The 15,910-nt window shown below is 32.9% G+C and overlaps 3 protein-coding genes across 6 annotated transcripts; all 3 read right to left on the bottom strand.

The window, feature by feature from the left end:
* Positions 1 to 1,094: 1,094 nt before the first annotated feature.
* LOC142611799 (membrane-anchored ubiquitin-fold protein 6) lies at positions 1,095 to 4,366 on the bottom strand. The gene is made up of 3 exons (XM_075783944.1): positions 3,613 to 4,366; positions 2,539 to 2,706; positions 1,095 to 1,619 (listed from the first exon to the last, which is right to left on the bottom strand). The coding sequence occupies exons 1-3, from the start codon at positions 3,740 to 3,742 to the stop codon at positions 1,564 to 1,566; spliced, it is 354 nt and encodes a 117-aa protein (XP_075640059.1). The 5' UTR covers positions 3,743 to 4,366; the 3' UTR covers positions 1,095 to 1,563.
* A 1,693-nt stretch (positions 4,367 to 6,059) lies between these two features.
* LOC142613290 (uncharacterized) lies at positions 6,060 to 10,368 on the bottom strand. Of its 4 annotated transcripts, none has more exons than XM_075785577.1 (4): positions 10,065 to 10,368; positions 8,291 to 8,408; positions 6,986 to 7,090; positions 6,060 to 6,887 (listed from the first exon to the last, which is right to left on the bottom strand). In XM_075785577.1, the coding sequence occupies exons 1-4, from the start codon at positions 10,128 to 10,130 to the stop codon at positions 6,865 to 6,867; spliced, it is 312 nt and encodes a 103-aa protein (XP_075641692.1). In that variant the 5' UTR covers positions 10,131 to 10,368; the 3' UTR covers positions 6,060 to 6,864. The 4 variants fall into 4 exon arrangements, 1 of the variants encoding a protein (XP_075641692.1); XR_012840264.1 differs by lacking the exons at positions 6,060 to 6,887; positions 10,065 to 10,368 and adding exons at positions 8,035 to 8,173; positions 8,794 to 10,058 and having other exon boundaries at positions 6,892 to 7,090; XR_012840265.1 differs by lacking the exons at positions 6,060 to 6,887; positions 10,065 to 10,368 and adding an exon at positions 8,794 to 10,058 and having other exon boundaries at positions 6,892 to 7,090.
* A 169-nt stretch (positions 10,369 to 10,537) lies between these two features.
* LOC142613289 (F-box/kelch-repeat protein At1g22040) lies at positions 10,538 to 13,555 on the bottom strand. Its single transcript, XM_075785576.1, has 2 exons — positions 13,376 to 13,555; positions 10,538 to 12,279 (listed from the first exon to the last, which is right to left on the bottom strand). Exon 2 carries the CDS (start codon positions 12,189 to 12,191, stop codon positions 10,770 to 10,772), a length of 1,422 nt encoding a protein of 473 aa, XP_075641691.1. The 5' UTR covers positions 12,192 to 12,279; positions 13,376 to 13,555; the 3' UTR covers positions 10,538 to 10,769.
* Positions 13,556 to 15,910: the final 2,355 nt, after the last annotated feature.

Raw genomic sequence — 15,910 nt, forward strand, 5'->3', positions numbered from 1 at the left:
TCTTAAAATTCAAGTTTCAATAATATAGGCATTATACTTATATTTAGAAAGAAAAAAAAAAGGTTACAATTCTAATCTTATATAATAATTTAAACTTAATGTAACATATTACATGTGTTCAATGGAATGAGAGTGTACATTTTTTTTAATACTCTTAAATATGTTCAAATTAGTCAACTTATTATGGTATTTTTTTTTTTATAAAAAAAATCATTTGAACTTTCTCCATTTATATAAACAATATTGTAATTATGTAATAAAAAGTCTTTTTATTAAATTATGTTTTTCATCTATACTATCTATATCTATAAGAGAATTTCTCTCTTTAGACTGGACTTTTATGTGGTTCAGAAATACCTTTAGGCCCTACATTTAACAAGGACAAAAGTTGGGAACAACCCGGTAAAAAAATGTCTCAAATTCCACTTAAAATGCCTACAAAATAGAATACTCTCCTACTAATCCATGTCTTCAAAATAAACTTATCCAAAAATTTAAAATTTAAAAATTAAAAATTAAAAACTATAAAACTAATAAAAATATAAATTACTTTTGAATAACACATGCACTATTTAACTTACAAATTTTACATTATAATCCTATACAATAATTATATTACATTATCTCACACTGCGCTTAAAGCCAGGTGAAAATTAACTTGTGTATTAGGTAGTATGCTTTTATAACTTGGATAACCATGTCACATATATGTAATTCCAGAATAACCAATAATTACTCCACTTGGCCTAACATTAATTAGTGTATGCAAACATGGGCATTCTGGTCTGGAAGTTCTATATTTTTCATTCCTGCCACGTGGGAATGCCAATTATGGTATTTCCCAGTCCTCTAACAGCACCATTCTCACCTTTCTTTGGATAACAAAATATTAAAATTTTTGGCTGTTAGTATTTTCATTTTTTGGTAAAAAGCTTTTTTGTTTTGTTTTAAAAGAGAGTTTCAACCTATGACATCCATTTCAATAGTATTTTTTTGTTTGGTAAAATGCCATTGGTATTATGTATCAGTTTCATAGGCTTCATTATGTATATATGCTTATTGAATTTATCATATTTTATGGAGGATCAGACAAGTCAGCCTAAAATTACGAAGTTGATAAAAGCTGAACATAGTAGTGGTCATCTTAATGTTTACACGTCATGTGAAATTTTATTCTTCTAAGCAGTTTAATAATGGACCCCAACTCAAACCAATAATTTTTTCTTCTTTAACTTTTCTTTTCTTTTCAATTCTTTTTTCTCCTTTCATCATTATGCAAAGAAAACTCTCTTAATAAATGAAGCTTCAAATCCAGCAATTGGCTCAATTCCTCTTCCACAAGCAATGAAGGAACCACAAGGTGGTGTTTGTTACTGAAGAAAACCACAACATCAAAGTAAAAGTTTGTCTGGGAAAGAACCTCCAAGCTTCTTGTTTCTGCATCTGATTAAAACCCGGGACCGAGTATCTAAACTGAATCTCGGCAAGTATCTAATAGAAGCACATGGAGACACTAACATTAATTGAAATAATAAGCTCTGTGTTGATGCTGTTACTTGGGAGCTACAAGATGGAACATGAACAGCACATCTTCGATGGAGAATCCTTGTGCACTTTGTCTGTATAGAATGCAACAACCATTTCTTGTTATATATGCTTATCCACGAATTCATGAATGTGATGATTTGGTTATGAAGGACTAGTTGAAAATAAATGCTTCTCCCAAACTCCAACAAAAACAGAAGTTTTATGCACTAACTACGACCTTATTTAAGCATATAGTCAGATGCAAATAAGTAGTATGCTGTGTTGTTTGTTCACAAGTATGGTAAATACTAAATGTGGCAAAAATGTGCTCCCCAAAAGAGAGATATATATATATATATATATATATATATATACACATTTTTTTAAATCAAATAAAATTGGTAATACTAAAACCTTAGGTATTTTCTATGTTAATAATATTATGTAGTAATATAATGACAATGGCTTGTTTTAATTGGTATGGAGTATCATTCTATTGTGTTTTGAGAGTATCGAATAGTAATTTTCTATTGAAGACAACAATAGAATATGTGATGGTTTATGGAGATGGACCACATCTTAAGAAATGAATTCACCTAGAAACTTGTATTCCTCTTAAACGAAGTAAACTTAACGAAAATGACCAATTCCTACCCAACCCAACCTACACCAATAAAAAAAGAAAAAAGAAAAAAAAGAGAGTAAATTACTACATGCTTTATCAAAAACTGGCATTTTAACGAATAGAGATGCATCATATGCACAGAAAACAAATGGGTAAGAAAAGGTACTTTTTTTCCATTATGGTGTACCCACTATCATTGTTATTAAGACCTTCAAATATCCTAGTCATGATCCATAAAACTTCCACCATATTCTGCAGCTAAGTCAAGCTTGACTCATCTACATATTAATTAATGTAATAACATCATGGAGACTTTTAACATACACACGCAAATAGATAAGAAAGTGTCTAGTGAAAGTTGAGTGCCATATGATTAAATGAATTACCCCTGTTTTTGTCAGGAAGAGGAGCCCTCACAACAACATGCATAGTGATTACACCACCTGGGAGACCAACTGGGAGCCTGGACTCTGCTAGTGTTCTATTATTTTCCAGTATCTTTCCAGCATTGATAAGCTTCACATCGTTTATTGTTTTTGGACCATTTTCTTTTTCTACCAAAGAGAGATCATCATATTCATGAGAAAAATATAAATCAAACTAACAACAAAACACAGTATTGTGATCATTGAATTACACTAGAAGTCAATATTTTAGTCAAGATACATTTTTTCCTATATCTAATTATTTTAGTTTTTGGATGGAAAGCAAGATATTGTGGAACACCAATAAAATGAAGTTTGGGGCTACATGGTGAGGTGAGCCAAAAAGGGCACTAACACATTAGAATAATAGAATCATATTAACTTGCAAGCATCATTTCTTATCTTTAATTGATCTCATATATACTGGCTTGAAAGTGGGATAGTGTTTCCAGCTAACATTTGCTAGGATTCCACTATGAATAATGGTAATAGCAACATTATTTCTAAACATCATTTTCAATAATTGAAGCACATTAATTTTTAAGACTAACAAGTAATAACAATAAGATCCTTTTTCAATAATTCAGGTTTACAGCCTGTCCCCCTAATCTATGCTGTTTCCAATTCTTCAGGTGCCAGTTTCACAATCAGCTGCAGTACTAAGATGTAAAGAAATCACAGGGGAAAGATACTACCTACTGCTAGTGACATAATTTGCAGAGAAAATCAACTAAAACATACCAACTAATTAGAATGGAGTAATGTCAAAAAGAAAAAAACATATAGTTCTCTTCAAGGCAGAATGGTAAACTTAAATATAAAAGACTCACAAACAACCCCATGAATATAAAATCACATATAAGAATGAAAGGTTTCTAATAACACATGTAAGTTTCTAAAACAATAGACAAAAAATACACAGTTCACAGTTGTTGACAAGTAAAAAAAAGCAGTAACTTGGAACAACCCGGATACAGAAATTAATGATGCGTAGATAGAAGTCATATCATATGGGGTGAGAAAAGATTTATAAACCTTCGGGCCATTGTGCAAGTATTTTTTCTTTGAGAGACGCCACTGTGGTAGCTGGACCATACTTGGTTGGCCCTATGTCGGTGCCATCAGCAAGCCTGAATTTGAGCTCAATCAAATCTTCACTAGCCATTGATGAAGCCCCCACCAAAAACCCACCTCAAATTCTCATAACCAGAAATCAGATTCAATTCCCACAATGATTCAAGAATTCTTTTGACACAAAGCCTTCTCTATCCTTACAGACAGATTTTTGAGCTGAGAACTAGCCAACTAGGAAACTCCTTGTAACAGTAAAGAAGAAAAAATATTGAGAACCCAAATCAATTCTCATACAATTTGCCACAAAAGATGACTAAAATCTTCAGCAAAAACATTGAAGAACCAATTAAGAACAGTGTTTGCCAACTGATAATATTGGAAATCCAGATCCAATACCTTAAAATGTCAACCACAGAGCAGTAACTGAACAGAAGTCTATGAAATACTAAAGATAACTTCCTCTAGTTGTTTGATGTGGAGAGAAGACAAAGCAAGGAACCACCTAAATAGGAACGTTTCAATGAGAGATCCTTTTACCTGAATCTAACTGAAAATTCTAATGGTATAGAAACTAGAAAGTGACTATTTTATTTTTTTACATGATTGCTTGCCCATATTATTTTATTTTATTTTTATTAATAGAATAACCACTAATCTCCATGGACACTATTAATTATAATTATACCATGATTTGAATTTCTGAAAATTGGCCCACTGCTATCTGGCGATTCCCACACGTTAAAGAGAAAATAAAAGTCTTTGTTATATATATATTTTTTAGTACTTTGATGTGATTGAATATATGATGGTGTCATGTTACTCATTTTTTCAGAACAATTACATACACAGTACATATACAAGAATCCATCAAATGCGGGTTAAGGATGGTAACTTGTTAAAAAAATTTTTTTCTTTCTTTTTCACAATATGGGATTAGTGTGAAACATCTGGTAGTATCAAGTATCAATTTTCAAATGATCCCCACTAGAAAACAAAACTAAAGTTATATCAAAATTTATATGACAATTCAACTGTCAAATTGCTATGTAAAAAAACTACTCCAATGGGAGTCTCTGTAGTTAATGGAGGGGAGATTTAACTTTCCTCTAAAGTGACAACATAATCTGGAACTTAGAAAACAAATCAGATCTTTTGACTTTAAATTGGTAATAATTTTGATGTGTACCCATTTTGTAGCATATTATTTATAGCTGACACAAACATATAAACAATGAATTTGGAGATAGAGAATTGGTCCTGTTTTCAATGATGTTATGATCCAGACTTCATCATTTATGTTTAACCTTTATTTTATTTCTTTCTTATCCTTGGGGTGCACTCAAAATGAATTTGTCATATGATGAGTCCTGTTAACAATGCCCTTTTCCTTAAGTCACGTTGATGTTGAGTCCAACATGCTGCGAGGGAAAGAAACAGATTATCTGACGCCTTTGAACTTTTACTCAAGTGATAACTGGATTAGGTGAATCTTAAATCCCATACCATAAAATCTAGAAATGGTTATCTTAGAAATGGTACAAACTTTGAAGGGCTCAAACTAGAATTAAGTATTTTAGAAAAATTCAACAATTGGGTCTGAAGTTGTAAATTATTATATTTATTAATCTGAAAATCACACTTCTTTTAACTTGACTAGTCTCAATTCGCAACTTAAAATAGCGGGACCTAATAGTTAGTCAAAAATGAAAGGCACATTCAAATAAATTTATTTTTAATTAGGTCACTACCTCACAAAATGAGTCCTAACAAGAACGTCAGAGATTTAAATGGGAAGATTATAATGTCCCGGATTTGATTGGATATTAATTAAGTATGTTGTGTGGGTGTATAATGAGTTTCACATTGGGCATGTACTAGGCCGATCTAGGTTTTATTAACAACTATAAAGAAACTCAATTGTGCTAAACTAGTATTTTGGGGGGTATATCATAGTATAGCACATATGTGACTAATCCTTTTCCATGAGTAATTACAAGACTATTGGGGAAGGACACTAGACTCATATGAGCCTTACTTTTTTTACATAAAAAGAAAAAGAAAAAAATACTGGGACACAATATTTTTCATATTTTTTACAACTACTGACTTATATTCTACATTACATGTACTTGTATTCTTTATTGACTTTGTTTTTATTACATATTAATCTTAATAAGCCATATTAATAATTGTGAGAAATATTGTGTTAGACTTAACAAACAAAAAAAAGAAAAAGAAAAAAAAAAGATTGATAAGTAAATTCTTAAATTTACCTGATCAAGATTTTTTTTTAATTTTTTTTATATAGAGAAAATACCTAATCAAGATGACTAGGAAAAAGGACAGAGTTTGTATAATAACAAGAAGCTTCTATAGAATTTTTGTACTCCACAAAAACTTGCCTGTTATGTACAATTTTTTATACATGGTTATAAAAATCAGACCATCTCGGAAAAGGAGCAATTAGCTGTTTGATAGTGACATCAGAACATATCACTGACCAAACTTTTGTCTACGTTGCTTATGAGATAAGACCGCAAGACGAATCACACGATTAAAAAAAGGTTGATGGAGGGATTTTGAATTGATTCTGTATGCTTAAAGGTTCGTTATATAGTTTATAGGCCAAGCAGAACTGAAGTATGAAGAAATTGGTTCTCCATGTTGAAAGTAGAAACTTGTTTCCCCTTTATGCTAGAAAGAGCTCTCACTTCACCTAGGAAAAGAAAAGAAAAGCACACTTCTTTTTCATTTGAGGTGGATGGATTCTGAAACGGTTTCTTTATTGAGAAAAATCAACACATATAATATGGTTCTTCCATGAGAATTAGATGCAAACTCCCCCTTTAAAAAAAGAAAAAAAAATTTCTTAGGGGTGGGGATGTGTGGGGGAGAGAATAATCTTCAAGATAAGATTTTGACAATGGAACCACCAATATGATTTGATGTTCTATTATGTATGGTTTAGCCTAATGCTTGGTTGACACAATCTTCATAGTAGTTGCATGGTTTGCATCATACTATGGATCAAAGTCATGGAAAGCCAACTCATTAATTTGGGGAAAACAAACAATAAAGCACATCAACTACTAAAAAAGACCAGATCAGACAAACTAATATTTGTACCGATTCTGCTAGAGAGGTAAAAAATTCCGTACACTTTAAACTTCAAAGATTCAACAGTGAGGACCCCATCTTAATAAACCAGGAGTCTTATCCAAGGCATCTTTGTGATTCTGAAAATTTGTGAAAAATTGCTGTAACTGGATCAGCAAATTCATGTTTTCGGAATGAATGGAAAATGCTACAAGGGGGCATCTTGGTGATCACAAACCTATCATATTTTTGGAGGAACACTGCCTAAGATTTATCTTTAAAATAATTGGATCCCTTCTTGCAAGAGAGGTTGAAAATTCCATTACTAGAAAAGGACCCCCAACTGCAGAAAAAAGATAAATATAATATGAAGCATGAACATTGGAGAAAGCAAGCTCTTGATATAAGTTACATTTCAAATCCTATATTTAATATTGATATTCATTTCTTAACCCACTTTTCCTAGTGAAATATAGTGTCACTCACTCCTTGAGGTTGCCTATATCACATCCTTATAATTGTTGAAAAAGTTGTATCAATTTGACAAGGAATCAGAAATGGTAGCTTTCAACATCAATTCCCCTCATCACCACTCCTTACCACCATCATTTGTTTTTTCCTTCTTTTTTCCCCCCTCATTTCACTTTTTAGAATGACCCACCTGTCAATCAAGCACCAACATATTCCATCCTCAGAAAACCTAGCAAGTTTAACTAGTAGAAACCAAGCATGTAGAATGCAAAGCAATAACCCCTCCTGTTAAGAATTGGCTAAGATAACCTTGTGTGGATCCAGTGGTTACTGACCGGCCATATAATTTTAAACCATATAAAACCATTTGAAGAATAATCCTCAAGGCTTAAAATTATCTCAAAATTTGTAAGAGATGTGAGATTGACAAAACTATTTCATACATAATTCTAATCTATATTGGTGAAATTACAAGAGATGCTAGATAACATCAGGCATATCTTTATATTGTTAGCATCAAATCAAAATGGCCCACCACCACTGATAAAAGGGAAAATTAAGTGGAATAGAGAGAATAAGAATAATTGTATTTATAATAATGATAAATCCTTGACCGAAATGAAAGAATGTGATCTGGACTTAAGAGTAATGCAGAATTTTGGAGAGGAAAAAAAGAAATTTCCAGGTGTCTAGTAGTGTAATGAGGAACCGAGACGGAAAATATCATCCAAAAATATATAATCCATCATGTAAGCCAAAAAGAAAGAATGAAGAGAACTGGAATGAAAAAAAAACAGCTCCACAACCCTCCCTTACTCTGTATTTTGATGGCAGGAGATGGAGGGAGAGGAGAGTAGAGGTGAAGGTCCATTCCAAACAAACCCTTAGGCATGCAAGTGCGTGTATGAGATCTCATCAGTTCACAATTATGCTCATGGTTATCCGATAGTTACTCCTGTCAACATTCAAAATCATTCACAATGCCTACGAACAGTCTCAACACATAGTGCCTTGCCTCCAACACAAAATAATTTCCATAAATAGCTAAACTAATTAGAGGATAAGAGATTACCGCCAAACAACTTGAAATGCAGGAGACATATGTTGCAGCACCATGTTTCTTTAGTCAACTTCTGATCATTATGATGCCACCAAATCAAATACCGTGTTGATACATTGTGCTCCATCATCTTCACCACAAATAATTTTAGAATATATTTAAGACACACAGTTGAAGGGATTTCAGACCGAACAACTCTAATCAGCAAAAGTCAAAGGAATTTGACAGAGTCAAATCTTGTCATTATAATTTCAACTGATTAGAAATTTCAAATTTTGTGGTAAGTGGAGATGCTTCTCAACCCAACAATCTAACCTGACAATCTATTAGCAGGAAAGGGCTCACTTCCAAGAAACTTAAAAGCATGAGCACCATAAAATCAACGGCTATAATATTTAGAGGCCATATACAAGGAGTCTTACACCACCAAGGGTATCAAAGACATCAAACAAGATACAAAAGATTAAAAAAAGCTACAGGTCAGCAATCACTATCAATCTCCCAATCTTACATACCTGATTCAGAGCAACAACTCAGTATTTAGGTTCGGCAGAAGTCACTCTCAAAAATGCAATTTCAACTAACCAACATTACAAGCTCTCTAGTCACAGATGACAGAACAATCTGTTAGCAGGACAGGGCTCACTTCCAATTGATTTGACAGCATGAGCACCATAAAAATCAAAGGCTATAATATTTAAAGGCCATATACACAAATTCTTACACCACCAAGGGTATCAAACACATCAAACAAGACAAAAGATTAAGAAAAGCTAAAGGTCGGCAATCAATATAATCTCCCATTCTTACATATTTTATTCAGAGAAAAAACTTGATATTTTAGGTTTTGCAGAAGTCACTCTCAAAAATGCAATCTCAACTAAACAATGGTTACACGCTCTCTGGTACAGATGACAGGAAATTCCTTGTGGCTTTTTGGGAGGATGACTTTTGCATGAAAAGATCTGCTTACATTTAATGATTTGCTTAAACAGTCTAATAGTATCTTATTTATGCATAACGAAACATAATTATAATCCACAGCTATTCTATTCCACATATCGCTGGAGCGTTAATAATGATCACTCATTTCTATAATAAAAAGTGCAATGTGAAGTGGAAATTGCAGATATTGAAATATAATAGCACCAATACTTTCAAAGGTCAATTCAATTTCAAGTCTATTTATTATCCATGGTTTTGAGCTTCCACATGAATCCACAAATTAAATCAACTCAGAGTGAAAATGTGTGCCATAAAATGATTCCATATTGAATAAGCAAGGACATCTGCACTTATAAGTGACAAAGTGACCAAATCTACAGGGGAAAAAAATATAGACAACTGACAAGGCAAGGATTTTTTCTTTCAAAATTTATTGCAAAGGATTTTGTTCATTTTAACTCTAAATCAATCCTGAAAGAATCCAAGTCAACTTTTGAACTAGTTGGGGTTTATAATAAAGCTTTTTCTAGATTCCATTTGCCATTTCGCTCAAGGTTTTTATAGTAAAACTTTAGAACCAGCCATTAAAAACAGATCTGACTGAAAACCAATACCTTATTCTAAAATTTTAAATGTATTAAACTATTCATGGCTGGCTCAGTTCAAGGTTTGACAAACACCCATTATATCAATAACAGAATAGCTTTAAAAAGAATAAATCAAAAGAGCTATAAATTCAATCACTTAAAATGGTTTACACATGTATTAGATGCGAGTTTCATAAGTTACAAGAAATAAAATGATAAGTCACAACCAGCAGGTGTTAAATCCACAATCTCACCTCCTGCACCCCCTCCTTATAGGGGAAAGTGGCGCCACTTGAATTAAAGCTCATCAATTTTTTCATCTTGATTACTTAATTTTTTTTAAGTGGAAGAAACTCAATTTTGAGTCACACACACGTGGGATATATAATATAAGAGATGCAACCCAAGTTCTAGCAGAGAAGCAGCAGCCACAGAAGATTCGATGATGTTCAAAAGTTGTTGCAACCAAGCAAGTGAAGGCATGCTGCATAATTTATTTATATTGCACAATTACATTCAACAAACAATACAGAATCAAGTAATGAGTCCCCTCATGAAAATCAAATACTTATGTCTTAATCAAAACAATCATATGGCACCATTATGCATAATAAAATTGTTTATTTAGTAACTAACCAGATTTCAAAAGTTACAGATGTACCATTGAATTCAAAGGATGCAACATCTTAAAATATAAGGAGGGCATGATATCTGCCAAGAAAAGTAAAAAACTTGCCAATGATCTTCTGGCTATTATAATTTGATTTGCAAACGTGAAGTAGCTGCCTCGTCAGACAGTTCATACAAATCATATAATGTTTCTTTATATACGAATGAAAACATATTATAAGAAACTTATCAATATTGTGGCACCCAACTGCAATTCACCATCCAGATCACCATATAGCCAAGAAACCAATATCTTAAGGGGTTTGTTAGCCTATAAGCATAATATGATGCTAAATTTCAAGTACTTGACAACTGACCAGCTCAGCAGACCCAAAATCTCTAGAAGCAATGACCTTCCAAACCACAGCATCAGATTCTGCCACTGTGTCAGAATGCTCATTTAAGGAGGTAGCAAAGAGAGAAGTGGAGCTTGATGGTGAAGAACACAGATCAGCCTGGAGAACTGCAATGTGATGCCTGGCATCTTTTGTAATGACATGAAGCTTTCCATGAAAACCAGCAAGTAAATACGGAGATTCTGAATCTGCAAAATCATAAATAGGGACTTTTCCAATAACAACTTTCCAAGCATCTTCTCTTTGATCATATACTTTGATTTTACCGCTATCTAGGGAACTAGAAGGCTCAAATGCATATAATTCACCATCTACTACAACACTCAGTTTTGTACCTGCCTGCCGTGCAGGCCATCCCTCTCCCATGCCATTTGGCATTTCAACCCATGAATTTGTTTCAGGGTCATAAATTTCTCCCCCAACATCAACAAAAAAGGGCCATGAATACAAACTTTGAGGGACGCATAACCTTCCCATGTATGAAGTCAACCCGGTGGCAATAGGCTTTAGCATGTCAGCCAAAAAGGCAGTAGGTAACACTTGTGCTTTTGAGAATGGCATGCTTGGAACTTGGGACCATGTCCCCATTGAGGGGTCAAAAACTTCAGCAGACTGAAGAGGAGTCAAACCACCTCGGCCCCGACTAACACCTCCAACCACATATAGCTTGTTATTTAAAATGCTTGTCTTACAATACGCTCTACCTGTAGACATCGAAGTCACTTCAGTCCAAGCATTTTGAATTGGATCAAATCTCCAAACACATTTCATGGTCAAAGCTCTGGAGAATCCACCAAGCACATAAAGGCATCCATCAACAGCTCCAATAGCACAACCACAATATGGCATTTGATCCCATGAATCCTTCCACCCAAGCCAGCCTCTAATAACTTCAGCAATTTTTATGCTTGGACCAACCATGTTCCACATCCAAAGCCCAGAGGAACCCTTCCTAGATTCATCTTCATAAACAACATTGGGCATCATAGGCAACCTCTGCCATTTTCTTGACAAAGGGTCCAAAGCATGCCACAGAAGTTTATCTTCTTCAACCTTAGTCAATAAATATAGCCACTCTTCTGTTGTTCCAAGCTCCTTTCTTAATTTAAATAGTTCAGGACTCATAACAGTTGCCATCCACTTCCGCGACACCAACCGCACATCAAAGTAGGAAATTCTAGGAAGTCTAGCAATAATCTGGATTGATAACTCATCAGGAAGACTCGGAATCAGCCTTGTGCTATCCTCATCAAAGCTTGATGACATTCTTTGCCTCTTGCAGTTCTCATTCTGACATATCTCATTGTAGTCCCTCGTCCTAATCTTTGGAACAGCCAAACTCAAAAATGAACCCATTTAGAAATGTGAAAAATCACTCAATGCTTGAAAAACCTCCTACTTTGAAATTAGTCCAAATGCTGCCAGCTAAAGCTACTCTACTTCCCTGTCATGAATGCAAAAGTTTAACAGGCAAAAAAGGAATGACAGAGAGGGACAACATCAATATCATGAAAGAATCCGGCCCATAGAGACAGCTATGAGATGAAATTTATGACATTTTCATGACTCTTACACAATATAACGAGATCTCTAAAGGCAGAAAACAAATATAACGAGAGATCTCTAAAGGCACTTTTCAAATTTTATCAAATACAAAAGAAGAAAACACATATTTTTTTTTTCAATCTTTAAAGAAACTTAAATAAACACAAGCATTTCCAAAAACCAAACCTGGCACAATTTGGCTCCAAATGGTATTTACACAAGATTAAACACCCTAATATAACCTCACAAAAATACACACCACTACAGAGTAGACTGTCAAGAGAACAAGAAGACTAATAATATTATAAAAATGCTACTTTTTATACTCCTCCAAATTGAACTAATCTGACTTCCATCAATTATTTATTTATATTTCTTATAATTCAATAATTACAATGGGAGGGGGGGGGGGGGATTCAAACCATAGTTGTCTCCGTTACAAACACCAGGAGGTGCCCGTTGAGCTACACGGCTCTTAGCCATTGTATTCACTTAGTTATGAACCAGAATTAAGCCATACTGCCAGTGCCTCATCCACATTTCAGTATACAAAAACACATCTCAAAATTATAACCACTCAACAGTAATCACACCCTCGTTTTCCCTAAATTACACAACAAACCCACATAACAGCCAAACATTATTTGACCTTCTCAGATTCACTTTAACAAATTAAAAAACTGAAAATTTCCACAAACACAATCAATCTAAACTCTAACAAATACCAGAACACACAGAGTTAAATTATCATTTAATAAAAAAAATTAAAAAAAAAGCCCCCTAAAAATTCAAAACACTAGGAATTCAAAAATCACAAAGACCCATTACATAACCGATCCCAAAAACAATAATGATGAAAACTATACGACAATTAAATTCACCGACCAACAATATTCGAACATAGAATTCGTAATTCACGCAAAAGAAGATTTACATGGATCTTTATCAGTACTATGTTAAACACAAACAAAAATTCAGGGGGTATGAAACATTACCAGAGGGAAAGATGAAGCAAAAATGCAATAGACCCAATTGAGCAACGAAATTGGAAAATAAAAAGGGCATGTTCATGCTTTAATGCTTTGTTTGTTTGGTCGAAAAATAGAAATAAAAATAAAAATAAGAGCTACCTAGTTCTCGTACAGGTACCAGTCCTAATCTAGTTTAAGAGAATTTTATTTTTATTAATGCTCCCATGTTTTTCTATATTTTGTGTCTGAAAATTACACTAGCGAGTACTGCCATTGCTTTGTGACGCGTGTACCGCTGATCTATGTCCACTTTTTGTTTTTAGATCATATATCACTTCATGCATGGATAGATATTATATTTTATGAAAATGCTAATCAGTGACTCGGGGATTAATTAACCATTCATTCTGAAAAAATTTTATATTATTTTTATAAAAAATAAAAAATATTGTTAAAATATTAACAATTTTTTTTTCTCATAAAAGCTTTTGTTAAGTAATACCCTAAAAGTATTCATTAGTATGACTCTTATTTTTAACTGTGAATTCCAATTAATTCAATTAATAAAAAATTTTATCGTTAAATAAGAGATTTGAAGTTCAATTCTCACCTATATAAAAAAATTAATTGGCGTTTTAAATTGATAAAAAAATGTTATTATTAAGAGAGGACCATAAATTTAAACTCTTTAAAAAATATATTATTTTTATTTATTTATAAATAATATAGTATTTTGTTAAAATTAAAAAATAATAATAATTGGAATGTTTTTTGTGGGGCGGAAAATATTATAATATAGACGTGCAATTTGGAATGCGATTGGCTATTGAGGTAAGCAGTATGGATGGCATTTGCAAATTGGCAATGGCCTGAGTCAACATTGACGGTCGTGACTTGCTGTGCTGCTGCCTTTGATTTTTTTTTTTTCCTACTTTGGGCCCAATGTCTGTGGTTACGTGTGGCACATGGACATTTGTTTTTATCTCTATATTAATTAAAATAAAACTAAGATGTTAGGTCCTAAATAATATTATTAATAATATTAGCAAGTCAAAATAACAATTACGCATAAAAACAAAAATATTTACAATATTTACGTAGAAAAATTTTTATTTTTGAAGGAAAAAAAAAAACCACGAGACAAACTCTGAATAAATTTCACTATTATCAAATTAATTACAATATTTCTTATATACGTCTCACGGCTAAAGAGAAATCTCTTTTATTTTTCTTTATTCACACACATGCTTTCTTTGTGTCTTCTCGAAAGCGACAATACCTTACTCTCTCTTTCTTGATAATCTTCTCGAAGGCAACAACACTTTGCTCTTTTCTCATTGCGTTACCTCTCAAATGAAAATCTCTTTTTTCTCTCTTGGTTTCACTCTTTATTTTCATTTTTCTCATAGGGAAGACCCTAGGTTCAAAACTCTCAAATTTTTTGTAGTAGTCTATTTATAAGACTCTTTTTTTATTCTCTTGAACTAAGAATACATTATTTCTTTAACTAGGAATAAACTTTCCTTTCACACAAAGGAATAGTTTTTCCTTCAACACCAAGGAATAGTCCTTCCTTCCACACAAGAAAACCCAAGTTAATTTTTTTCTTTTTCCATTAAGAACCTAATTGACTTTCCAAGTCATAAATGGAATTTGAGGCAATTTCCCAATAATCTCCACTATGACTCAAATTTCATCAATTGTTTTATTTCCTTTCGGGATGTATAGCTTCACCTTAATCAAGTAGTCTTCTTTTCCTCTTGGAATAACTATACCTTAATCAAAGCAATCCCTTCTCTTCAATCTTAATTCACACAAAGAGTCATCCACATCAACCAAGCTTTGATACCATTGTTGGGTTCCAAATAATATTATTAACAATATTAGCAATCCAAAATAACAATAACAATAACATACAAAAACACAAATATTTATGTGAAAAACCTTTTCTCCTTGAAGGAAAAAAAAACCATGGGACAAACTCTAAATCAATTTCACTATTATCAAATCAATTACAATATTTCTTGTGTATGTCTCACGGCTAAAGAAAAATCTTTCTTATTTTTCTTTACTCACACACACTTTCTTTGTGTCTTCTTGAAGGCGATAATACATTGCTCTCTCTTCCTTGATTATCTTCTCTAAAGCGGCAACACTTTGTTCTCTTTTCCTTGCATTACCTCCCAAGTGAAAATCTCTTTTTTCTCTCTTGGTTTCATGCTCTATTTTCCTTCTTCCCATAGGGAGGTCCCTTGGGCCAAAACCCTTAAATTCTTTGTAGAATTTTTTATTTATAAGACTGATTTCTTATTCTTTCTTGAACTAGAAATACATTACTTCTTTAATAAGGAATAGACATTTCTTTCACACAAAGAAATAGACTTTCCTTCTACACCAAAGAATAGTCCTTCCTTCCACACAAAGAAAACCCAAATTAATTTTTCCTTCTTCAGTTAGGAAACCTAATTGACTTTCCAAGTCACATTTGGAATTTGAGACAATTTCCCAAAGTAAGAAATATGCCGAATTATAAAAAGTAAAACCTCACAATGAACATTC

This window comes from Castanea sativa, chromosome 10 (assembly GCF_040712315.1).
Source record: "Castanea sativa cultivar Marrone di Chiusa Pesio chromosome 10, ASM4071231v1".
Lineage (NCBI taxonomy): Eukaryota > Viridiplantae > Streptophyta > Magnoliopsida > Fagales > Fagaceae > Castanea > Castanea sativa.